We start from the raw sequence: 26,898 nt of genomic DNA, 5'->3' as shown, positions 1-26,898 counted from the left end.
TATCCATAATCATGCTCTTCCTTGTGTGACTCTAGTATCTGCATACAGACATCGCAAAGCGGCCCAACCACTCCCTACTGTAGGGAGCAGAATGAACCTGCACACAACAGTCTTGAGCCTTGCAGGAGCCACCCTGGTGCTTTTTTCAAGGAGCCAAGGCTAGGTTCTTTCTCGTCCTCTGGGCAGTTGTATATTCATTTGTAACGCAGTGAGGCTCATTTGCTACTGTTTGCATTTCATCTTGAGTAGACTTTAAATATGTATTTAGCCTTTCTGGCATGTGACTCCGTGTTGTGACAGTCAGAGCTGTGAACACAGCACCCAGAGCGGAGTCTCTGCTCATCAGTCTCAGCTCCATCCTCCCCACCCCCTCCATCCATGTCCCAATCAACCAATCTCATTAGTTTATAAAATCTATTCTTAAATGATTTTGTCCTTTACAATTTATTTTCCCTATAATTATCAGTAACTCAAAAATTTCCCCAAGGTCTAACTCTGTCCTGACAACCTCATCTTCAGGAATATTTATACAGAAACATCTATTAAGTTCTTTTTAATGAATGCCCTTTGTGCTGTTGGGAATTCTGCCTCCCCGCCTGTCTGCTCTGATGTTCCCTGGCTTTGCTGAACGCTCTTTGCCTGGTTGTTGTGATGGTTCCCTTAGCAAAGATGCTAAACGCTGGTCCCTGACTCTGAGTGTTGGTAGTGACGGTCACTTCCTATTTGGAAGGAAGAGATGATTACCAACCCTGGCACTTCCAGCCCAGAGCTCTCTCCTTAGGGACCTCAGAGCTTGGCCTGATGGCCTGGGACAGAAGTGACTCTGGTTCTGCATCCTCTATAGCTGGGTTTTGCTAAACACTTATAAGCCTCTGTTCCCTTATCTGCAAAACAGGATCATTAATGTTTAACCTCTGAAAGGCACAGGCAGAGAAGAAAGTGACAGGAAGACATCCAATGTGTTCTTACTGTTTCTTGTGTATTCCTCGCTTAAGCTTTTGAGATGATAATGGAACTTGCATGTTTAACAGAACAGAGTGATTTCACAGGTACTCTCAATGGTAACAATCTATAGGTTAAACTACAATATTTCAACCAGGATCTCAAGACTGACATAATCCAGTGACCTCCCTCAGACATCTCCCGTTTTACATGTGCTCATTCAAGGGCATGCACATAACAGGTGTGAGTGTGGGATGGTTTTGCTGAGATTATCTCATTATGGTTTCCATGTAACCACCAATAACGACATGAACACTTCTATTACTGCAAGGACAAGGCCCTAGTCTCATGTTGCTTGTTAATTACAATGCCCACTCCCTGTCTCCAGGCCCCTGCCCCTAATCCCCGGCAGCCATTAATCTGTTCTTATACACTTTTGTCACGTTAACAGTGTTATATAGGTACAATCACGTAACATGTGACCTTTTAGGAATGGCATTTTTGACTCAGTCCTATTTCCTGGAGAGTCAACTGAGGTGCCGGGTGAGTAGCTCAGCTTTCACCGCACAGAATTCTGTGCTGTGGATATAGCCACTGCTTGAAGGGCAGATGGGTGCTTTCTGGGTTTTGGCTGCATGAGCAGAGCTGTGATGAACACTTGTGTACCAGTTTTTATGTGAAGATCTTTCCATTCCTCTTGGGAAAGTGCCCCAGCGTACAACTGCTGGGTCAAGTGACAGCTCCATGTTCACTCCCGGAGAAGCTGTTAGCCACCCTCTCCTGAGTGCTGGGCCTCGTTACTCTCCTGCCATGGGTCGGAGGGCTCCAGATTCCCTGCATTCCTCCTGGCATCTGCTGATGCCAAGAGTTTGCATTTTAGTTAGTTCAAAAGGTGTGCAGTGATGCCGTTTGTGGTGCTGAGGTTGCATTTTCTCACAGGCAGATGCTAGCTATCTCTCCACGTCCTATGTACTAGCCGCATATGCGCCATACTGCGATGTCTCATTATGTCTTTGCTCCTTTCCTGGAGGGGCTGACTGCTTTGATGGTTGAGTTTGGAGTGTTCTTCATCTATTCCAGAAACTAGTGCCTTGCTGCATGTGGCTTCCAATAACTCTTTTTGGGGGGATAAGCGAAGCACACTGTTATGTCTTAGTTTTGCATTTGTTTGGGAGAAAGGAGGGGGTGATGAGAAGGCAGGAGAAGGGATTTGGGGCATCTGAGTTAATGAATATTAGGGGTCCCCATTTTTATAGCACTGGACAGAAAAGGTCACATGCAGGGCTCTGTGAAGAGCTGAGGGCAGGGAGCAGGGAGCACACGTGCCAATGCAGTGCTGTTCCTAGTCCAGCCTGGAGCCGCAGAGCCTGATGCTGTGCCTGCCACAGAAACTGCCCCCTCGTGGGTATGTTTAGGATTTGGTTCCCTTAAGTCACATCTTAAGGAAGAAACAGAAAGACAAGGAAAACACTGATGTGTTATTAAATCAGAAAAAAAAAAATCTCCTTTTAAAAGAATATAACACACACACACAACCTCAAATCCTTGAAGCCTCAGGGAAAAAATTATCTTGGTTCAAAACAATTGCTGGAGTAATTCAACATTTTTAAACCCATCTTCTCTAAAAAAATTCTTTTAAATTAGAAAATGCGAAGACGAAGGGTTTTTTTTTTCCCTTCCTCTTCAGACCAAGCTGGAACACTGCCCATGAATATATATTAAAATCACTGTTTGATTAATACATGTCCGTGTGAGCCCAAGATTAAAGCAACATGCTGAGTTTATACAGTATTTACTTATGTTCTCACAGTATCTCCAAAAACCCAGAAGACCCAGAACTGGGGCTGTCAGTGGCTTAAATGGAATTATTATAGCTTAATTTCCCCCTTATCTCAGATTGTACTGCACTGCCTTATCATGATGCATTTAACTCTCTCCATATGCACTGTGCACCGGAGAATTAAAACGAAAACCACAGGGCGGGCAAAGGGGCTGTGCATCATACTGGACTCTGATCAGACATTTTTACTTAACGTGGAAAACCGGGAGTGCAAATGATGTTATAATAAATAGGCCTCCGTTTAAAATGCAAGTCACTGTGAGGAAAAACTAGGAGCCATAAATACCTTTCCCCTCCTCAAGGTTGTCCAAAGGGGAACAAAAAGGACAGGCCTTTGGGCTAGGTTGTTATCTTTACGACGCAATTTAATCCCGAATGCCATGGGCACGTGGGGCAAGATCGTTAGGAAATAACATCATAAAGTATCGAGAAAGGACTAAGAGGAAACAGGAGATGCTATTCTGTGGCTTCTCTCTCTCCCATGCATAGATATGAGAAGATTATGCTAACCCTTCTGGTCATGGCCAGCCCTGAGCTGGGTCTTACACACAATGCAAAAGAGGTCAAATAATGCACTGGATATATAGGGTGAGCCTCTCACTGAAGCTTTGAAATAAATAACCCTGCAAGGTTGTCTCCATGTGACAACTGAGGAAACGAACTCTGGCTGGAGTAAACTGCTCAGGGCCCTGTGGCTGCTGAATGGGTTTGATACCAAGGGTGACTGCAGCCAGCCAGTGGCCTTTTCCGTGACCTGTGGTCACAGAGAGGGCTGCGATATCTATCTGCCCTGGATCCTACCACTACCACATTTTGTCCTGTGAGTATGGGCATCTAAGAGAAATCAAAAGCTCTAGGGAGCTAGAGTCAATCTGAGCTCTGCTAGGTAGCAAGTCAGAGCTGCGGATTCCTTGTCATAGCAGAGATTCCATCCAGTGGGTTAAAAGGCTCTCCCTGAGTCCCCTCACCTAATGCCCATCCTTACTTGGTACTTGGTACTCCACACTTAGCCTGTGATCACTTCCTGTTCTCCTTAGTTGACTTAGACTCTGCCCTGTCCAAGTCTGTCCCTGGAATTCCACATCTGGAGAACTCAACAGTAACCTGCTGTTGCCTCTGCAGCACAGAAGGGACATGGAAAGAACACTGGCCTTGGGGACAGACATGAGGGCAGGCTGCAGTGCCCTACATATTAGCTGTGGTAAGTGTAACTTCTCTCTGCCTCAGTTTCCCTACTGTAGAGTCAGGGGTAGTAATCCTACCTGAGCATCCTTGTACACATATTCCTCCTCTCATCGTTACCCATGTGATGCTGTCCTGGGAAATCCTGTTATCTGTCTTATGATCCGGTCTCAGTCTCCTCTGTGGTCCATTTGATTCAAACACTCCTGAGGCGCAGAAGCAGCTTCCTCTTTGTAAGATGCTGCTGTGCTTAGAGCATTGTCTGGGGAACCTCTACCATCTCCTCCACAGTCACCTGTAAGGGTCTGCACTCTGGCCTGGACCAGTTCCCTCTGCCTCCGTCCTCCCACACCCCCTTCCGTCCTCACCGTACATTTCCTTGTCCTTAGGGATCCTGCCATAATCTACAAACCCACGGCTACACTTTGTCCTTACACTCCCACGTGCCTCTCTTCACCCCTAATCTGACCATTAGGTAGACTATTTTCCAGTCTGCACAGAAGAGCTACCCTGGAGTCCCACTTCCTTATCTCTAAAAGTCCCTCCTCAACATCTGGAGACCCTGAGACCCCTTCACATCTGGACCTCCACAGCTTCAACCTTTCCCGAATCACTCTTTACCACTTCTGGCAAGTCTGTGCTTCTGCCTCTAGAGGCTCAATCTGTCCTGTCCTTAGCTCTCACCAGCCATCTACTCTGTCTGCTTTTGGGGAATCCCAAGATCAGTCGTTCTAAGGATAGTCCCAGCAAGACCTGAAGCAAAGCACAGTGTCCTACGACCCCCACCCCCCTCTCCCATGCCTCATTCCTCATTAGCACACTACTGCCCTTTCTGAACTGTTATCCTCTTTTCTCTGAAGTTGCCCCAGAACAGCCACCTGGAAAATCCACCTCCCAGGATGGCTCAGAAGTCTTCAGTGGGGACCTGCCACACTGACCCCGCGTGCATGAGAGGTTCCGGCTCACAGGGTCTCACACAGCATATCCAATATTCTCCCTTCTTTGCAGGCCTCACTCTCAGGACTGAGCCGTCCACCTCGGAAGATAGTGCAGTAGCCTTTCTCTTCTGCTCCAAGCACCACTTTCCAACACCCAGCTTGCCCTGCTCATCCATTCCAGGTTTTCCAGTGTTACCTCCTGGTGTTACCTCCAGGGGCCTTCCTAGAGAGAGGCTGAAGGCATGCGGCCAGCACCGGGTCAGCCAGCAGAGGGGCTTGGAGCTGGGAGGGCACAGGGGCTAGAGCAGCCGGGTTCCCAGGTAGAGGCTTGGGCTACAGCCTGATCTCATCAAGACAGATTAGGAAATGAAAGCTTAGGCCAGCACCCCAACCTCCTTCTGTTAGACCTTAGCCCCCAAAGTCCCCAAACAGTACCACCAGTTGGGGACCAAGCTCTCAAATACATGAGTCTAGAAGGGGCAGTTTATAGCCAAACCATGACAACTACATGTTACACACACTGTCTCTTACCGGCTTCCTGGAATCCTCAGTTCAGTGTGTGGGCTCACATGTCCAACAGAGGGAAAAAGAGAGATCGATGAGCAGCCGACTCGCCTCTCAGAGTCCTAAGAGCCACATTGTCATCTGCTGCAGGGCCTTCACTTCCAGCCTGAAAGTTCCTTGCACCTCTAGGCCCCAGGCGCCCTCACTTGTTTGTTTGTTTGTTTGTTTGTTTGTTTGTTTTTCGAGACAGGGTTTCTCTGTGTAGCCCCGACTGTCCTGGAACTCACTTTGCAGACCAGGCTGGCCTCGAACTCAGAAATCCGCCTGCCTCTGCCTCCCGAGTGCTGGGATTAAAGGCGTGCGCCACCACCGCCTGGCACCACCCTCGCTTCTAACAAACTAAATAATGCTTTATGGTTCTACTCCAGCTTAGTCACTTACAACCTTAGAAATGACCTCCCTGGATTCTCTGTGTATGCCACATCACCACATGGTTCACAGCAATAGCTATCAGAATGTCCCCTTTAGTGGCATATGTCATGCTGATAATTTTTACTTCTGGATTTGATTTCTGTCTGCCCCTATCATGTGGATTGCTCCTGCCCCTTTGTGTCCTTCAGTCTAGCATAGCACCCAGTGCAGTCGGTCAGTAATGGGTTAGGTGAATGGAGGAAGCATGGCTGGTGGTTATGGGTAGAGAGGAAAAAGGGCTCTACCTCCGGCTAAATGTGTGACTTCAGTCAAGATATTATATCTCCCTGGGCTTTTGCCCAAGCTTCCTCATCTAGGACATCAGCAGCATCACTTCCTAGGGGTGTTTTCAAAAGTGAATGTGTTTGCTCAGGGCACCTAGGACTTCCTGAGTGTAGTAACTAATGATGCAAATGTAGTTACAGGCAAAAAGTGAACAGGTGCTAACTCATGCTACAGGGATGTCTTAATTAAGCTGACAAGATTTGATGCTAAACAGGAAATACAAGCGGACTGTTGTTGAAGCGCAGGCCAATGGCTAAACATATTGATTAGAAAACACTAACCCATTTAAATAGCAGAAAACAACATTTAAATTTAATCCAGCCTCCATTTGTAAGTTTGTGACTGCATGTTGGGCAACAACCACTTACCACTGGGAATACATCCAACATCTTCAGAGAAAATGCAGGCTCGAGTTCTTAATAGATTCAGTGAATGCTTTAGGTATGTCTGAAGCTATTGACTAGCCATGTGTTTGGCTGAATAATTTCTTTGGAAATCGGAAAACAAGAATAACAAAACCCAAATAAACTTTTAAGAACCACTGACATCCACTATGCAAATTTATCCACGAAGCCTTTTAGAGTCTCTGTGGAGCCTCAGCGCACAGAGTGCAAAGCCAGCCTGCGCCGGTGATTACAGGCAAGGGAAATCCATGGGCACTTCTCAGTCTCCAGGCCCATAACTTATTCCCTAACAGCCTTCCAGGTTAAGGAGCTTGAATGATGGGTGGGTGTGGCATTGACCCACTGAGAGGGGGCTCTGGCAGGGGATGATTGGTTATGCAAATCCACTAGTGTTACCACTTTTATCCATTGTGCACAAGGTCCATCACTAAGGGATGCATTATCATAGGCCAATGGGCAAATACTTTTGACATCTTACAGTGCTTCTGTCCATTTTCAAGGGTCTATTCAGGAAAAAGAAAGAGAAAGAAATAGGGTTCCAACTGGCAGAAGGTTTTTTTTTTTTTGGCTGTGAAAGAGGAATAGGTTCAAAATAAAAATGGCAGAGAGCTACAGCAGGCGAGAACAGTCTACTTAAAGGCAATGAACACAGGGAGTCAGGCTGTTTAATTCAGTTACTATGTATGCAGTACAACGGAGAATCTTGAGTTGGTTTTGGTGAATACACCAACAGAAAGGAGATTTTTTTATTATTATGAAAAAAGAAAAAGTCAGCTGGTGGGCGTGGCGGTGGTGGGTGGCGGTCAGATTTTCACTCAGTCTTAATGGCGATCTGTTTTGGATGGAGAGAAAATGTGCCCGTTTAAATGCTTGTTCCTGGAGAGCGGGGGCTGGGTCAAGCTTAGTAGACACATCTGGCTGTGGGACTCTGGGTAGTTGGAGATGACGCCTGACTGTGTGGGGAAGGGAAATTCCCAGAACACCACCCCCATATGGCAACACAGGCCCTCTCTGTGCCTGCACCTCCCACATCAGTCAGCTGCATTCCCCATGTGCAGGGAGGGCTGCTCTTCTCCTGTGTCCAGGTTTTATCCATCCTGAGCCTCCCCTCCCCACACCCACTGAGCCCCATACTAAGTTTTCTATCTGGATTCTATCCATCCTCTGGCAATCGAGGCTGCCCACTACTGTCTGGCAGCAGGTACAGTTTTGCCCACTCTAGTTTGCAGCATATGCCTGGTCTGGAGAAGATGAAGTGTTTATGGAATGCTGAAAACAATGCACAGAATCCCAGGACACTGTGCACTTGCAAAAATGGCCAGCTACTTCTCAAAGGACTGAGAATGAAGGCAAGGCAGTGGCCAAGGTAGCATCTGACCCAGGCCCTTTTATATACCAAAAGACAAAAATCATATTCCTAGTAGGTATATGTAATATAGCCATAGGGCCAACTGTCTATGCATTTGGTAGTTAATGGGAACTTTGTGGGTAGCAGAGCTCTCCGAAAGCTTGCTAGGGCATGGGCCTTCCCACAGGGCAGAAGGAGAGCCTGCAGGTACAAGGCAGGTGGGTACGTGCAGTCTCCGTGGGTTTAGATGGAGCTGACTGTGAAGTGGCCCATTCCACACAGGATAACAAGCCCTGCCCTGAGATCCTCACAACACAGCATCCTTAAAGCCAGAGGCTTTTCTGATGAGTCATGGTTGGCAGGAAAGGTATTCAGTGGCCAGGTCTTATGGTCAGACAGATGTTTACCGCACACTTCCAATAGTGGAGCCTGGGTAGAAGCTACAGTGTCCCACATTCCCTTTTAAGTTATGCAGGGAATATTGGGCTATGGCTGTGTACATTTCTTTCTATGCAATGAAGAGCACCTTTTATTTTATGTAAGTAATAGCTCTTTTTGAGAAAAATAATTCTTTGGTAACCTTTATTATCCAAGTGGGTTTACATTTCTCCATGAGTACCACCTTTCAGTTGATTTGCTTGAATCAGGATTCAAACTCGGTCCATACATAATATTTCATTTATGTTTTTTGAGTCTCTGTTGAATTATATAGTTCCATGTTCCACTTTCTTGTTATTTATTTGTTAAAGAAATTGGGCCATTGGTGCTAAAGAACTTATGGAACTTTACATAGAATTGGGCCAACTCTGTGGAATCAACTTTGTAAAGTTAGGTAACTCGTGTGTGTGTGTATGTGTGTGTGTGTGTGTGTGTGTGTGTTGCAAAGACAACAATGTGCAGGCATACAAACTCATGTATGTGCATATCAAGACCAGAGGAGGATTTGGGGGACTCTTTATCATTTTCTACCTCATTGCCTTGAGACAGTGAACTAGCTCACTGTTTTTATTAGGCTGGTTGGCTAGCAGGCTCCCAGGATCCATCTTTCTCCACCCCCAAATGCTGGACTGGGTTGTAGGCACGTGTGGCCATGCCCAGCTTTTTACATGTGTGCTAGGGATTTGAACTTGGGTCGTTATTCTTGCACACCAAGACTTCTTACCCACTGAGCCATCTCCTCAACCCTGTTTGGTCATTTTATTTACATATAACTGACATGCAATAAGTTATATATATTTAAGCAGTATAATTTGAGGTGTGTGTGTGTCTCTCTCTCTGTGTATGTGTGTGTGTGTGTGTGTGTGTGTGTATATGCCTGACTTTACACAGGTGCTATGGAGCTGAATCGAGGTCCTAATATTACACATAAACATCCTACTTCCTGAGCTACTTCTACACCCCCCCCCCAATTTGATAACAGCCGCACACACACATGCATGCACACATATACATTCCTTAACACAGGAACATGTTTCTACTTATACCTTGCCTTTGGCCACTGCCCTGCCGCCAGCTCCTACTGCCACTGTAGATTAACTTGGCGTTTTCTAGAATTTTCTAGAAATGGGGTATATGTTCACTCAGCACCATTGTTTTTGAGATTCATCTCTGTTACTGGTTTGATCTGTTTCCTGTTGATTACAATCACAATCTGCTCATGTATTCACAAGCTGGCTTGTTTAATAGCTCAAGCTGCTCTGAGCACTTACACACAGATTTGGGCACATGGGCATAGTAGGTAGACATTTAACTTCTAAGAAACTGCAACGCCACTAAAAGCAGTCATTGCCCATTTACATCCCTCAGCATGGGAGAAGAGAATGCTCCTGACCTGTCCTCACAGGTGTGGTGGTACCACTGTGCTCTTAACTGCAATCCTCTGAGCATCTTTTCATGTGATAATTTGCCATCCATCTACCTTTCAGGTGAAGCCCACTATTGTTTGTTTAATCTCTGGGTCCAGAGGTTCCTACACATTCTGGATCCCAGTCTTATCAAATTTGAATTCTGTAGATCTCCTCTGGCTTGTGATTTGTCCTTTTTCCTCTCTTTACTGCATCTCTCAGGAGCATCTGTCAGTTTTGATTAACTCCAACTGACCACTGTTTTTCATTATGAATCACACTTTGGGTGTTTTATGTAAGACATCTTTACCCCAAGTCACAGAGATGGTTTCCTATGCTTGCTTCTGGGAATTCTGTGGTTTGGGGCTTTTATATTATGGCTTATCATCTATTTGGATTAGAGTACACTATGATCTATGAATTAAATACATTTTGTGTATGGGTACCTGGTTATTTTAGTACCATTTATGGAAATAAAAGCTACCCTTGTCTACCATGTTGTCTTTTGTACTTTCACAAAATCAGCTGTCTATGTAACGGGGTCAGCTCTGGCCCCCTTGGTTCCACTGATCTGTTTATCTGCAGCAGCAAAGTATTGTCACAAGTGCAGCAGCTTGGTAATTATCTCTAAAGACAGGTAATGACAATGCTCCAAACTGTGTTTCTCTCTATCGTTATGTTACTCTCCTGGCAATCCTACCTCTGTATAAATATTAGAATCAGCTTATTGCTACTGAAAACCTACTGCAATTAAGATGAGTCTATAGGAAAATTTGGAGAGGTTTTCCTGAGAAAGGAGATGGTAGAGGAGTATCGGGGGACAGGCTGAGCATATTATGTGATTTGTATTAAAATGTCCTTATAAAAACTTATTAGTAAAGCCAACAAAGATAAATTTTAACATGAGTCTTCCAACCCATGGACAAAGTTACATCGTATGTATAGTCTTACTTAAGGTTCTATTGCTGTGAAGAGACACCATGACCAAGGCAACTCATAAACAAAAGCATTTAATTGGGACTGGCTTACAGTTTCTGAGGTTTAGTCCATTATTGTCATGGAGGGAAACATGGTGGTTTACAGGCAGATGCAGTGCTAGAGAAGAAGCTGAGAGTTCTATATCTGGATCAGCAGGCAGAGAATGAGACATGCTAGGCCTGGCTTGAGCTTCTGAGCCTTTAAAGCCACCACCAGTGACACACTTCCTCCAATAATGCCACACCCACTCCAATAAGGCCACAGCCCCTAATTGAGCCAGTCCCTATGAGCCTATGGGGTCCATTTTCATTCGATCTACTACATATATAATACATACTATATATTATACATGATAAAAAATAAAAATAAAAAGCTCTGACATGACATTATGAAACAGGAACCTCCAAAGATGCTGCTGAGTTCATTTCCCATCAGCCAGCTACTGCAGGGCACACAGCCTACACTTGAGTAGTTTGTTTGCCTAGCGAGACTTCCTTGGAGAAAACCAACTGTGCAGTTACAAGTGGTTATCAATTGGAGCTAGCTCTGGGTTAGGGATGGGGGGCACCTGTCTACTTCTTTCAGCTCTAGGACACCACCTGGTGTAGATCTGTGGAGGCCCTGTGTATGCTGCCTCAGTCTCTGTGAGCCCACATCGATCCTGTAGATTAGAAAGCCTGTTTTCCTTGGTGTCCTCCATCCCCTCTGGCTCTTACACTCTTCCCACATCCTCTGCTGTAGGGTTCCCTGAGCCAGGAGGGGTGGGTTTTGATGGAGACGTCCGTTTAGAGCTGAGTCTTACAAGGTCTTTCTCTCTCTCCATATTGTCTGGCCCTGGGTCTCAGTATTTTGGAACGGAGGTTAAGTTTGTAATTATGGAAAGGCTTTCTCATTCCTGGTAATAGTCTTTCTGTCCTCTGATATGACAGTAATTCTAGCTTTTGTTTAATTAGTGCTTGTGTGGGACAATTTTCAATCCCTTTCCCCTGAACATATCTACATTTTTACATGTAAGATGTGGTTTTTACACATAATCCTTTCTTATTTGCAATTTTCCTTTCCACCATTTCAGTTACCTATGGTCAACTAGTCTATGACAATATTAAATGAAAGTCTCCAGAAAGAGCTCACACATCTTAAATAACGTTTATTACAGTGTACTGTTATAGAGTCATTCCATTTACTAGCTCCTGCTGTTAACATCTTCCTTCGCCTAATGTATAAATTCAACTTTACTACAAGAATGTAGGAAGAACGCAGTGCATCAGGTCTGATGGGATCTTCAGCTTTTGGCATCCACTGGGGGTCTTGGAACCCATCTCCCTCCAAATAAAAGGCCAGCTCAACTGTACAGAGCCACACCTTGCTTATTTTGCTGGATATGATAATCCAAAGTTTATCAGATGCCACTAGTCTATATTTAAGGCGATTATTGATATCATCAGGTTTTGGTATCTCCTCTTACTTGTTTTCTGTCCATCCCACCTGTTTCTGTCCCCTCTCTCTTCTTTTGAATTATATTATTTCCTCTGTATACTTATTAGCTACAGTTGACTGCTCTGATGTTTGGGGGCTTAGGGCAGGAGCAATGGCTCAAGCTACAAAGTGCTTGTCTTTAAGCACAAGGACCCGAGTTTAATCCTCAGACCCCATACAAAACAACTGGGCATGTGTCTTAGTTAGGGTTCTAGTGTGGTCAAGAGACACCATGGCCATGTCAACTCTTATAAAGGAAAACATTTAATTGGGGCTAGCTTACAGTTCTATTATTGCCATGGTGAGAGGCATGGAAGCTTGTAGGCAGGCATGGTGCTGGAGAAGGTCCTGAGAGCTCTACTTCTTGATCCCAGAGAGCAGGAGACTGTGTATCACAGTAGGAATAGCTTGAGCATGTGAGTCCTCAAAGCCTGCCTCTGCCACACCTCCTCATGAGACCACTACTCCCTACAGGCCAAGCACTCAAACACATGAGTCTATGGGAGCCATGTCTACTCAAACCATCACTGCATAGTTGTATGTGGACTCGTAATCATAGCACTGGGGTGGCAAAGACAGGTAAAACCCTGAGGTTCATCAGCTAGTCAGTGTAGCCAGGCTGTGTGCTCACGTCGGTGACTCAGTCTGCCTCAAAAAGGTGGCGTCAGGGGGAGCATCCACAGAACACCATCGGAGGTTGTTCTTTTACCTTCACAGATGCACATAAGCGCGCGCACACACACACACACACACACACACACACATTCTGGGGTTTAAATGTTTATCTTTAACATATCACAGTCTATCTTGAGTAAACCGGAATGTTCCATAGGCAGAATACTTGCATTTTGCCCCTCTGAACCAGCAGATTAATGCTGCCTCCCACCGCCCACCGCCCCCCTTTACTTCTGCAGTCTAGAATCTCATAATATTGAATTCTCACTTAACCTGTCAACCTCCTTTTAAAGACATTTAAATGTTAAAAGCCCCATCTTCCTTGAATGTGCCTCATGTGGTCACTCTCTGCAGTCCCTCAGGGAAACCCCCATTGCTGGTTGTCACTTTCCTACCCAGGGAATTTAAGCGTGTGTCTTTTGGAGTGCAGGTCTGCTGGTGATGAGTCCTCCCAGCTTCCGTGTCTCTGCAAATATCCTTACTTTGGTTTTATCTTCCAAGGGTATTTCTGCTGGATATGGAGCTGGCTACAGAACTCTGGACTGAAGGGCCTTTCTTTTTCTTCTTTAGGGAAATCATTTTACTGAATTCTTCTGGTAAATTCGGTAACAGGGTCACTGACACTGGCTGTCATCCTTACTTTTCTTCTCTTGTGGCTGCTTTTAAGATTTCTGTCTTCCTTCTGGTTTTGAGAACTCTGAGGATCAGACCCCCTGGGCTGTTTCTCTCCTGCCTGTTAAGCTTGGCTTTTCTGGGCCCCTTGGACCTGTGGGCTGTGTGCATCAAGTCTGGACACATCTCAGCCTTGACTTCTGCAAACCCTCTTCCTCCTCTTTGTGAGTTTTCCTTTTGAGATCCCAGCGACAGCTACGTGACACTGCTTAAAGTTATTACACACATCTTGGTTACTCCTGTTTTAGAAATATGTTTTTCTCTCTCTGTATTTTCTTTTGGTTGGTCTGCTGTGTATCTTCTCCCCAACCCCTGTCTTTTCCGTGGTGTTTGATGTTACTACACTAACATCATATATACTATCCATACATATATACATATATAACTATAATACTAGCAGGCATGTTTTCACCGCACACATTTCGCTCCAACCCTATGAGTTTGATTTGGGTCTTTTAAAATGTTTTCTCTGCTTTTATTTAAACGTTGAACATCTGGCACATAACCATTGATTCCCATCATCTCTTTGTTAGTTCTAACATCTTCTTTGGCTGCTTTTGGTTTGGTTTCAATGAGTGACTTATCTGTTTCTATGATTATGGATGTTGCTTCTATACTTTTTGGGACCCAAGCTTCTCTTCCAGGGTTGATGGGATCACTACCAGAACCCAGGGTCTGTCTCCTCCCTAACCTGCTAGCCCTGGGCTCTGCCAGTCTTTAACCTTCGCCAGCCTCAGAGGCAGAGACTCCTGACCCCTGCACCTGATGCTTACTGGGAGGCCGGTGACAGCCCAGTGACAGGTGGTGGGCAATCCTGTGGCTCTGCTGCAGCCACAGTTGCTGCCCTCATGATACATGGAACCTGGCCATGCTCTTGTGTTTTTATTTGCATCTGCATTGTTTCCCAGTGATCTGCAGTATCTATGTTCAAGTTTACTGGGCATTTACAGTTTTTTGGTATACTGCCTACTGATGTCCAACGAGCAATTGTGACTGCATTGCTTGTATTTCAAAAATTTTCTTTATAAAAACCACTTATTTACCATGCATAGACATTCATGATCATTTGTTCAATAGTAAAAGCATGTTTTGTAAACAAAGTCATAGTTCTATAAAAAGAAGCCAACATTTGTGTATGATTTCTGTGAATGATTGACATGTTACTCAAATGCTTTTTTTTAAATATTAAAAATAAGTAGGAATTGATTCTGGTATAAAAATGCCTCTAAAGGCAAAAATTTTGGCCAACACAGTAATACAAAACACATTTATGAAAACATGATGCAGCCATAAAATGTATTTATGAATACATAAAACAGTTTGTTACAGAGAAGAAACCTATTCTTCAGATGGAGAAATGTCAATTCCCTTTATTGAATTTTTGTTTACCTGCTGCAGGCAGCAGGGCATTTCAAAGGCATGTGTTACCTATTCCCAGATGTGTGGGTAAATGTGGGGAGCATTCAAGAGGCCCTGGGTCGGGCAGTTTCCCTAAACTATCCCTTCCCCAAGCCTTCAGTGTTCACCGACGACGTTAGGCAAGCAAGGAAGAGGGACTCTGAGACATTTCAACCCATGCCAAGGGATGAACTCACATATACCATAGAGCTAAGGGTCAAGAGCCCTCTACCCAGGTTGGGGGAGATGCGTCCTCCAACATAAGGGGAGAATGACTTGACAAGCAGCCGTACTCAAGGTAACAATGACACCATCAAACAAAGCCCTAGCCCATCAGGCCTCCAGCGCCTGTGTCTCCGACTGACCTGTTTGGTGTAGGTGGTCTCTGGCCACCTCAAACAAGCGCAGGTGCATATTCGTGATGGGGTTGAAGGAACCACAGGCCAGAAGCACCACGGGGATTCGGTTCTTCATGCTGTCACACACCTCTACACCCGCAGTGGCCACCCTGCTTTCATAGGGAGGGGAAAAAAAAACCTCATGTCAGGAAGTTAGCATGGAGACAACTGTATAAATGAGAGTCTACGCCACACACAGCCACGACCCATCACTACAAGATATACCAAGGCGGCAAGGAGAGCAACGTTCACGGAGAGCTCGCAGTATTCCAGGTTCTGTGTCTAGTGCTACAAACCACATTGTGACATGAACCATTTCTCCAAACCCTTCTGTCAGGCTCAAATGCATACTGTGTGGCTCAAAGACCTCAGGAGCTGCCGGGCCAGGTCTGGAATCTAGGCAGCCCAAACTCAAAGTCTGTATTTGCTCTTCCTGATTTCTTCCCTGGGCTCTCCTTCATGACTTCAAGGTCCAAAGGAGCCTGAGTGACTCCCACCATGTCTTCTGTGAGAAATTCAGGGTGGCCTTTTTTTTTTTTTCTGAGATAGGGTTTCTCTGTGTAACTTTGGCTGTCCTGGAACTCACTTTGTAGACCAGGCTGGCCTCGAACTCAGAAATCCACTTGCCTCTGCCTCCCAAGTGCTGGGATTAAAGGCATGTACCACCACTGCCCAGCTAGGGTTGCACTTTTGAAAGCCTTTGTATTTTTGAAATAATTTTAGATTTATAAAAGTTGCAAAAATCCTTCCGTATAGATAATTATGACATATTCTTTACCTATATTTCCCCAGTAGCAAAATGTTTGCCACACGTTTGAACATTCATTCTCCTCTGCATACACAAACCTCCTCAAGTAATCGTTCCCTGTAAAGTGTTTGTGAGGAGACGGTAGACATGCAAACACCTCGGCACGATTCCACTCGCTACAGTTTACCTGGGAGCTAAGGACTCAGAAAGGCACAGCCCAGCCTCTCGCCTCCCTACACTGTGACCAGCAGCACTGTGGTGTGGATAAAGAAGAGAAAAATCCTGGCCAAGGCTAAGCTGCTGGGGGATCTCTTGACTCTGGCTATGCTGCCCTGGGGGCAGCAGGGAAGCATCACTCAAGGCAGGCCTGGTGTTGACTCCTGGCTGTGCCTCTCAGGGTCTGTGAGACCAAAGACAAACCAAAGTTCCTTTCTAAGCCTCAGTTTCTCCCTTCCTCAACTGTAAGGAAGAGGAGAGTGAAGCTAGCCAGGGACCTGTGGCAGGCAGCTTTAGAGGGCTCCCAATCTTTGCTCCTGGTAGTTATTTGTAATCCTTCCCCCTGGCGTGTGGGCTGGAGCTAGTTGCTTGCTTCTAACAGAATACAGCTATCAGGTGGGATGCCAAGTCTCAGATAAGGCGACAAAAGGACTCCAGCCTCCCTCTTGTTCACCTCTCTTGCTTTCTTGTTTGCTCTCAGATGAAGCCAACTGCATGTTGTGAGCTGCCCAGAAGGGCTGATAGGGCCAGGGACTGAGGGAGAGCTATGGTCACCAGGTAAGAGTACAAGAAACAGTGTCAGTAACAACTATGTATGCGAGTGGGCAGGTGGTGCTGGGTTCTATAAGAAAGCGTTAAGAGACAGTTTCCTGAGTCCAGCCATCTCAGGAACAAGTTCCATCTTGTTGGCAGGGTCAAAACTGAGTTCATGTTCCCAGGTCCTGGGAACCAACTCCTGTCCTATTCCTTCAGATGTTTCCTGTTGGTCTGTTAACCTGTAAAGGTTGTACAGAAGGAAGATGCTGTTATCCTGTTATCTAAACTAAGGCACCTAAGTCATAAATGTGCTGCCTGACTTAATTGACTACAGGCAGCTTGTCCATGCCTTGGTTCCCTTATCAGTCTAAATTCCATGTCGGAGTCCAGAGGGAAGCTAGCTACAGGGACTCAAGGACCCTGAAACCAGGTGACCCAGATAAGGCCCAGTCACCAAAGTTAACTTCCTTGTTTAACCCCTTGTGACAAAATATGATTGGTCAATGCAACAGCTTCTTCCATTCCCCTGGTTTTGTTTCCATCCTGTAAAAATGTTGTCCAATCTCCCTGCAGGGATGCCGTTCAGACCCCGCCCGAGCGCTCAGAAATCAAGCTTTCATTGGTAAGCTTCTGTCTCCAAAGTGAGTTTTCTCAGCTTCCACCCCAAACTCAACAAAAGCAGGTTGAGCAAGCCATGAGGAGCAAGCCCACAAGCAGCACCCTCTCCATGGCCTCTGCATCAGTTCCTGCCTCCAGGTTCCTGCTCTGTGTGAGTTCCTGTCCTGATTTCCTTGGAGAGTGAACAGCAATATGGAAGTGCAGGCCAAATAACCCCTTTCCTCCTAACTTGCTTTGGTCATGGTGTTTCATCACTACGATAGCAACCCTAACTAAGATAGCCTGGGTCAAAAGATGAGGTCAAGCTGTATCTGGATACCTGACCCATAGACACTGTGGGACTACAAAGCAATGATAATAAATAAATGAATAAGTGTATTACATGTTTGAAGCTGCTACATTTGGGGGTAATCAACAGCACTTGAGGCTTGTGTGTGACCTGGCCCTGCTGTCCACATTTCCCACCCGAGCACTTTACCTCCCAGGAAGCTAGAGGCACACCTGACTCCAGGTCATGGAGGGCTAACCTTAGTGCCTGACACAAATGGAGGGGGTTTGGTTTCATTCAGGGCAGAAAACCTAGAAGAAGCTTGTATCTGGGCGATGGTGCTGGATCCAGGGCTCCAGGAGGACCTGCAGGCAATTCCCTTGCCTTTTCCCTCATGGTCACAAGATTGCTGTTACAGCTACTGCCTTGATCTCAGGTTGAGGCGACCTAAAGGAGCAAGGACTAGTTCCTCTTATTCATAACACAGTCCTTTTTTCTTCCTGTAATTTCCTTGGGGTTGTTTGCCTCATGTTCCTGTCAGAAGTAGGTCTTCTATCCCTCTAGCCATGAGGGAGGCTGGAGAGGTATGCAGTTAGCCTCATGGCCTTTCCAGGAGGACTCGCCAAGGGAGAGGGTTTGGGATGGGGTGAGCTAATCCACAGCGGCTGGAAGCTAAGATGGCTTTTTCTGCTTGGAGCTTGCTCAGCTGCTCTGGGATGTGCCGTTTGTTAGCATTCTATCTAAGCTCCATCCCACAGCTACCTGGCAGCAGCCAGGTAGGCCTGACCCACTATAAAAGGAGCTGCTTGCCCCCCTCCTCCCTCTCTTACTCTTGTTCTCTTGGGTTCCTCCCTTCTTGCTCCTGCTCCTCCCTTCCCCTTCTCTGTCCACGGCTCATGCCCCCCCCCCCCGCCTCCCCACCCCCCTGTCTCTGTCTCTCTGCCTTTCTCTGCCTCTACTACCCTCTTAACTCCCCTCCCCATGCCCTGAAAAACTCTATTCTATACTTTCCTGTGGCTGGTCCCTCAGGGGTAAGGGATGCCTTGGCATGGGCCTGCTGGGACATCCCCCTTCTCCCATACCTCACCACATCACCATAGAACATACCTTACTCTCTTTATCTTTTTATAAACACATCCCCTTTAAGTAAGTCACATGCCACATTGCAGAAGAAGAGGAGGAGGAGCTCAGAATGCTTCCTGCTTCCCAGAGAGTAGGCCCTATGTGAACAGAATGCCCCTGGATCTCACCTCCAAGCAGTCTGACAGCAAATTGGGCTTGGTGGGCTTTGAAGAGGGTTCTGGCAGCTAGCCAGGGAACCTGCCTCTGGCCAAGAGAAGGCCTCGGAGTGCTCTGAAATGCAGGAGAGGTGTTCCTGTTGTGCTCTGAGCTATGTGTGAAAATGCAGCTTCAGAGAGCCCAGATGTGGCACAGCTGGCTCGCCAAGCTTCCTTTAAGCAGCAGCCATACCCCCTACTGTGTGCAAAGAACCTCTGGCTACAGGCTGTTACTGGCTTCTTCCCAGGGGAGTGAAAGATTTAATGAGGTTTTGTTTTTTTGCAAAGTGGACCAGCTATTCCCTAGAGCAGCCTCCTGATGAGTGTGTCTGGAAAGGATGGCTGTTTCTCACAGCCATCTTGGAGCCTTTCTTTCAGTATCTTACTTCATTTTGACAAAACATAAATATTTAGAGCCACCAAAATGGAACCACACATCTCAGTTAACCTGGGTTTTTTTTTTTCAAGGTAAAGTATTACTTTTGCTTGGAAGGCAGTCTCAATGGTGGAAGGGTGTCATGCTGAGAAGAACAAAAGGCTTTTACCAAGGGCCTCTCTTCCTTTTCTTTCCTTGCCTTGTGTACTGAGCGGCATTGCTCCAACAGTGATTCTACTTTGCCAGGTCTTGCTGGCAGGAAAGAGCTATCGCGTGGCCGGCCAGCTGCACTTGACCCTGGCTGTCCTGCAGGCTCAAGAACATGATCAGCTCACTCCACATCCTCTGTGAATGCCTCCCTGCTTCAGGTAAGCTCTTTACCAAGAAAACTCAAACAAAAAACGGGCATCAGGTGAAAATGACTCACTCCACGGGTCAAGCAAGAGAACAACACACTTGGCTCAGGTTTGAGAGCAAGCCTCATCTGATGCAGATGATAGAAGATCCACCTGTCTGTCCACCCTTAATGGTGTTTGGTGGGGTGAAGAAGCAAGAGAGATTTCTCTGATTGGGAAAAGACTGTTCATCAATAAGCACTCAGCAGAGGCCTGCAGAGTGAGCAATAACTGCTGCTGGAGGATTAAACACCTTGAGGGTTCCTTCCTGGAATTCATCATTAACTGGGGGGAGGGGCAGGGAATTCCACCTCTGCCCCCCCCCCCTTCCCCTTCAGCCACCTCATAGTTAGAATGATTCATCTGCCTGTCAATTATAACCTGCTGCTTCTATAATGAGCTTAAAGCCTCCTGAAATGCTCTCCTCACCCCATCACGGGTGGGTCCCCCTGACAGGTATTTTTGGCCCCTCCCGCATCTAATGAAGGTGTACCTGCAGGTAGGTCCACTTTATCAGCCACAGAATCACGGAGTCCTCACTGCCTTTTCTCCCGTGACTCTTCCCCATGGAAGGTGGGTCCTAGAGAGTGGTTTCCGTCCATTTCCACCCTTTTACCCTCCAGTACTGTACCCAGGGACATCACCGTACTGGATGTACACAGTCCAGGCAGGGAATGCCTGTAACATCAGTGAGGGCCACTGTCCCTGACCAAGTTGTTTTGTTTTGTTACATGGTTAATTCTTATGTGATTTTGTTATCTTGCAAACTGTTATCGGACTGGGTCTTCCCTGGGCCGAAACAGAACTTTCTGATCTCCTAGAGGTTACTGAACAACACCCGCCCCCACCCCACATCTGTCCCATCCAATCAGTTCAGACTGAAATCAAACAAATCCACCACCCTGCCCTGCTATGCATTTTCAACATAATGATCCTATCGACAGGGATACTGTGTGCCCCCTCCCCTCCAGCAGGAGCATGCACCTGCTACTCTGGAGTCCCCCCTCTGCTTTGAAGATGTGGAAATGGATGGTGGTCACTCTGCCCCCACAGTTCCAGACTCCCACTGTGTTCCAGATCATTCTCTGCCACTGCTGCCCTGACACTCTGAAGGGATGTCACTGTAAGTTTTAGAAACTATCCCATCCCGTTTACGTTCCATGGTCAGGCCTCTGGCACTACTCATCTTTCAAATGCTTCTACCAGACAACTGTATTCAGCATCTGCTGCTGTGGGGATGGGTGCATCAGATACAACAGAAGGCAAAGCAGGTACAGGCCCTGTCCTCACAGAGCTCTGGGTCGTGGATGGAAGTGACAATTCAAGATCACTAGGGAGAGGGCTTATAATTTAACAGCTCACCACAAGAGACTGAACGGCAGTCCCCTGATGCCCACATCCTAACCCTCGGAACCTGGACATATGCTGGGTTACATGGTGTGGGACTTGGCAAAAGTGATTAAAGACAAGGCCATTGTCTTAGGAGTTCTGTTGCTGTGAAGACGTCTCTTCATGACCATGACCATGGCAATTCTTACAAAAGAAACCATTTAGTGGGGGCTGGATTGGAGTTCACTTAGGTTCAGTTCATTATCAGCATGGCAGGAAGCATGGCAGCGTACAGGCAGACATGGTGCTGGAGACGGAGCTCGGGGTTCTACGTCTGGATCAGAGTTAGGAGGAGGAGAGAGTGAGCCACTGGGCCTGGCTTGAGCTTTGGAAACCTCAAAGCCCATCCCCAGTGACACACTTCCTCTAATAAGGCCACACCTACTCCAATTTGGCCACCCAATCTAAATCTTCAAATAATACCACTCTATGCCTCTATGGGAGCCATTCGCATTCAAACCACCAAAGCCATGAAACAAGGTGGATACCTTTGTTACCCACTTTTATCAGGATTTTATTTATTTATTTATTTATTTATTTATTTATTTATTTATGTTTTTCCAGACAGGGTTTCTCTGTGTAGCCCTGGCTGTCCTGGAACTCACTCTGTAGACCAGGCTGGCCTCAAACTCTGAAATCCTCCTGCCTCTGCCTCCCAAGTGCTGGGATTAAAGGTGTGTGCCACTTAACTTACCATACCTTGTAGTAGGAGAGAGATGATAATGTGGATGAAAGAGTGGCCAAGAAGGGATGGAGTCTTTAGGAAGGGACCCATAGCCAACAATGTAAGTGGCCTCCATATTACAAGGAAAGTTGGTCCTTGGATCCTTCGGAGGGGACACAAGGGTCTCAGGCCCGCTTCCACTCTCCCCGCACACTGTGGACTTCCAGAATGTCTGTTTGTGGTGAATGTCACAGCAGCCATAGGAAGTCTACCTTCTCATTGTCTAGGGGCAGCTTGCTCATGAGCTCCCAGCTGGAGCAGAGGAGCCAGAACCCGGGAGAAGGATACAGCCTGGGGGAGGCAGAGGCATACTGTTATAGAAACCACATGGCGGGAAGGAGCAAGGTATCAATCAGCTTGGCTCACATGGAGGGGCGAGATGATGTGAGGGGTCAACATGAGGGTGCAGAGAGGCAGGAGGGTTCTGTAGGCTCAGGAACATGTCAATTTATCCTGCTGGCAAGGAAAAACCCCTACAAGATTTTAAACCAAGAACAACCTGCTCAGATTTCAGGTTCATGTGTTCCAGAAAGGACCCCACCTTCCTCTGGTCCTCTGGCTTTCTTTCTTTCCTGGATAAGGTGGTTCCCTTATCCAGGAAGATAGCCTTTGTTGCTACACATATCTGAACTCACTTGTCAGGTAATCCAAACTTGGCTAGTGTCCCGCACATACTCAGTTCTAACCCAGCATGTACCCTGTGGCCGTTTGTCTCAGGCCCTCACAGAGATACCGGAAGGAAAGTGAGCCAGGCAGGTTAAGAGTCATCACTATGGACATAATGTGTTAATGCTCATGGCTTGGGAGGCTGTCAATGTCCCCTTCCCTGCAGTGAGTACCTCTAACAGCGGACCCTGGAATGGGGCTGCAAACATCCTGTTTATTATAGACATAGAAGAGATGGCTTTGGGCAGAATGGAAATGGATTCACCAAGCGTCTTCTGTGTCTTTCATTACACAGACCTCTTGACCAGGCTCCTCATCTTAAAGAAAACAAGAGATACAGTTTGTATTTGGGGGTCGGGGATGGTGAAGAGATTGGCAACCACATTTTTCAGCACCCTGGGTGATTTTTATCTGTGTCAATGTGTCAGCTTCTCTGGAGCCATCAACCTTCATGAGAACTCAGCTATTTTTTTTTTCTTTTTTCTTTTTTCTTTTTAACTTGGTTGGCTCTGTCTGTTGTTGCTATGGGCACCCGGTGCTGCTAAAAACAAAAGCAACACTGGCCTTGTATGTCGCTGTGAAGATCTTGTGCCATCCTCCCCTTGGAGGAAACAAACATGCCAAGTAAGTACTCACCCTAATTATGAGACTCTCAGGGAAGCAGGTAGCTTCCGTTTTGAGAATTTTCCAGAGGTTCGAAGGAGCATGAGGAACGGAGAGAGGTCCCTTGCCATGCCTCACGTGTGTGAGTCTGGGACCGATTTCAGCTGCTGCTGTAAGCAGAGCTGAGTAATAGCTACTGGGTTTATTGCACAATAGGCTCCACACTGCGCTAAAGATGCTGCACATATTGAGGCTAATTTTTCAACACACCTGGAAGGGAAAGGTTAGTGCTTCCATTCAGGTAAACAGCCTAATTCGATTCTCCAAGCTTCAGTGAGCTTCATGGAAAGTAGAGATGATTACAGCTCCTCCCCAAACTCTCATGAGGACTAGGGCCAACCCCGCTCACAGTACTTGGCCCATATAGGGGATGCCGTCTAGGGGTCTTAGTTTTGTTCCTATTGCTATAAAAAGACACCAGGACCAAGGCAACTTTAAAAGAAAGCATTTAGATTGGGGGTGTGCTTACAGTTTCAGAGTTAGTCTGTCATCATCATTGTGGGAATCAGACTGCCATGGCCTTAGAAGCTGGGAGTTTGATATCCTGATCCACAGGCAGCAAAGAGATACTACACCTGGTATGGGCTTTTAAAGCCTCAAAGCCCCACCCCCTCAGGGGCACACATCCTCCAACAAGGCCACACCTCCTAATTCTTCCAAACAGGTCAACTGGGAACCAAACATTCAAATGTGTGAGCCTGTGGGGGTCACTCTCATTCAAACCAGCACAGGGTTTTCCTTCCTGGAGTAAAATATAACAAGACGAGAGGTCTAGAGACACAACTCAAGATTAATTAAAGTGAAAGTAACCCTGCACGGGACAGTACACAGAGTCCTGGGGAGGCATGCAGGTCCAGGCCTGCATCCACTTACCCCTGGATAGCCCAGGCTTCTATATCCTTAAGTAAAATTCTCCTTAAGTTTTCGGAAGGTCCCCTCATGATTCTGGGGACCATTCTATTTGGTTAAGACCTTTAGCCTGAGCCTTTCTGAGAACTTCATAAAGAGGCTTAGCCAGCTCTGTTTATCCAGGAAGCCAAATCCTGTAACATCCAAACTCCCCCAAAAGCTCTCAGTTCGGAGTCTAGGCAAGAGGAAGGGCCAAGATCGAGGGGAATCATTCTGGTCCCAGGATAACAGTTACTATTGATAAAACTAGACCTAAGTTTGAGATCTTGGTCTGACAAAAGCCGTCTCCTATGCAACCTTGTAGCTTCCATCATCTTGAAAGTTAAGGATGAATTTTGTCCCTCAAGAGATGGTCTCTTCAGTTGGTCCCCATAGCAGGACGTCAAGGACATATAGGGTTAGGGTGGTTTGGGGATATGTCCATTTTATTGAATACTGGGTAAGGGCTGGGTCAAATAGATGAGGACGGTCCATATAGCCTATAGTCCATATAGCTTTCTAAGGAGAGTGCCAAATGCAAATGAAGTCTGGCTTAATTAGGGTGAAGTGGAATGCAAAAATAGGTCCCCTTAAGATCAAGCACTGAGCCAAGAACACTCGGGAGGCAGAGGCAGGTGGATCTCTGTGCGATTGAAGCCAGCTTGGTTTACAAAGCAAGTTCCAGGACAGCCAGGGCAGTTTCATAGAGAAACCCTGTCTGGGGCTGGATTAGTAGAGATCAAGCACTGAATAGTGGGCTCTACTGGGCGTGTCTGGGTCACGTGGATCTAGGGATTAGTAACCACCAGCAGGGTGGGATCACCGCCTCATTACCTACCCAGAGGTCTAAGATTAACCTCCATTTGTTGAGGCCCTTTGGGTGCCTAAGGCTGGAGTGCTATAGGGGCTACAAGAGGTTGAGCGGAGATATATGGAACCCAGCTTGTCCCCAGAACACTGAATCCTCCAATGATCCCCCTCGAAATTGGGGCAGCACCCTGGCAGGGGCCTGTATCTTTGCAGGCATCCCTTCAAAGTGGCTTCTTGTCTATAGAGCAAGCACAGATCCAGGACTCCTGGGCTTCTGGCGGGCACCCTCTGTCAGGCTGAGTCTCACAGCAGCTATCGCTATCAACTTTCCAGGCTGCTTAGCTCCTCTCCTGGCCTCTTCCTGTCCCAGACTATAACATTCTGTATGGGCCCCGACTAAGTCAGCTTGGAACTTACTTCCAGCCCTGACCCCCAACCTTGGTGAAGGAGAAACAGACACATGGCTTCCTGTCCCACCCAGGTGATTTGAAGGGGACACAATCCCGACCATAGAGGGGTGCTGGGAAGATTCAGCGACATGTTTGGGTTGGGGGAGCCTCCAAGGGGCTTCACACCATTTCTCCTGGCCATGGGATGGAGAGGGTCTTCCCTCGGATGAAAGCATAGTACTGCTAGGGCCTGGCAGTCTGCTCTGTTTTCTTTGCTAATTAATACAAGGTGGTTCTGGAGGAAGAAGAAGAGCAGGTAGGGTGGGAGCAGACTGCTTGCTCCCTTTCCTTCCTACAGAACAGGCTAACTGGAGAACAGGGTGATGATTCTTGGTCCTTCTGGTAGCCATTTTCTTTATTCTTTTCTAGTTTGATTTTAATTCTGGGGCTGCAGGGCATTTCTCGGTCATTAGTGAGCAGATTTTTGGCATGAGGTGGGTCAGACTAGATCCTGGATTAGACCCTGTGGACCACCTTTTTAAGCCTTACGGGTCAGCAACAGGCTCCTGGGGATGGGAAGGGGGCTTCCTACCAAGAATGAGAAATACTGTCCTTAAAGTTAAGCCTTGCTAATGGAAGAAGTCTTCTCTCCCGCTGCCTCCCACCCTTATGCTTTTAGGGTAAGAGACGCACCAGATAGTCATGTTCTCAGCCCTGTTTGCAGTTTGGTCTGGTTGTGACTGACCTTAATTGGAAGATGGGCTTCCTGCAAGTCCTGAGTGAGGCCTTAAATTATACTGTCTAGGGGGTCTTTCTTTAGGCTCATTTCTTTTTGCAGTAAAGAGTTACAAGCTTAGAAATCTGAAGACACAGCACTCAGTCAAGACTTATTAAAGCGAAAGTCACACTATCCACAGCCCATCAAGCAGAGAGACGGACTCTGGAGTCTTTCTGCCTGGCTGAGTAACCTGTGCTTTTCTAACCTTCTGGGCGGGCTGTGGGGCTGTGGGTGGGGTTAAGTTCTCCTTGTTCTTTTGACTGGATCCAGGAAGGATGCAGTCACTGATGGGGTGACTTGCATTAAAGCAGGAATCTGACTGGGTACTGCAGGGGTGGAAAGTTTAAAATCCCCACCTTCCATGGCCCTCCTGGTAGGCAAGGGTGCAAAGGGAATTCACTGAGGACAAGAACATGAAAGTAAGCCATCTTGTGAAGGCAGAGGTGACTCCAGTCTGGTTACCTCCTGTCCCCCTTTACTGGGTTCTCAAGAGCCCTAGCCTGCTCTCCTCATGGTGCTTAACCCATGATTCCCCATTTCTGCAGCTGCCTCCAGATGCATGTTTATTCCGCTTGTTTATTCAATTTTCCAGCTGCCTATGTGTAAAACTTGGCAGCCCTTGGGCACACAACCTGCATCCACCTGCTATCATCGAGGATCTCAGACTTGCTGCCTGGTAACAACAGGCAGACAGGGAATTGGATACGAAGTATCTAAGGAATGCTGCAGTTGGGAGCCATCTCTTCTGGCCCTTTTTGTCCTTAAACACCCTTGAAGCTTCAGACAGGTTCCTCCTGCTAC

The 26,898-nt window shown here is 46.8% G+C and overlaps 1 protein-coding gene across 11 annotated transcripts in view; it reads right to left on the bottom strand.

Annotated features, from left to right (window-relative positions):
* Positions 1-26,898, bottom strand: part of Nmnat3 (nicotinamide nucleotide adenylyltransferase 3) — a 120,954-nt gene that overhangs the window by 51,814 nt on the left and 42,242 nt on the right. For 7 of the 11 annotated variants that reach the window (XM_029481515.1, XM_029481517.1, XM_021171974.2 and 4 more), the window contains one exon: positions 15,323-15,468. In XM_029481515.1, coding sequence (XP_029337375.1) covers positions 15,323-15,431 — 109 coding nt within the window. In that variant the 5' untranslated portion in view covers positions 15,432-15,468. The remainder of the gene's footprint in view (positions 1-15,322; positions 15,469-26,898) is intronic. The other 4 variants (XM_029481516.1, XM_021171975.2, XM_021171976.2 and 1 more) reach the window with 1 other exon arrangement.

Source organism: Mus caroli, chromosome 9 (assembly GCF_900094665.2).
Source record: "Mus caroli chromosome 9, CAROLI_EIJ_v1.1, whole genome shotgun sequence".
Classification (NCBI taxonomy): domain Eukaryota; kingdom Metazoa; phylum Chordata; class Mammalia; order Rodentia; family Muridae; genus Mus; species Mus caroli.
Note: the sequence above shows the minus strand (reverse complement) of the source record. Positions and strands in the feature narration are given on the sequence as shown.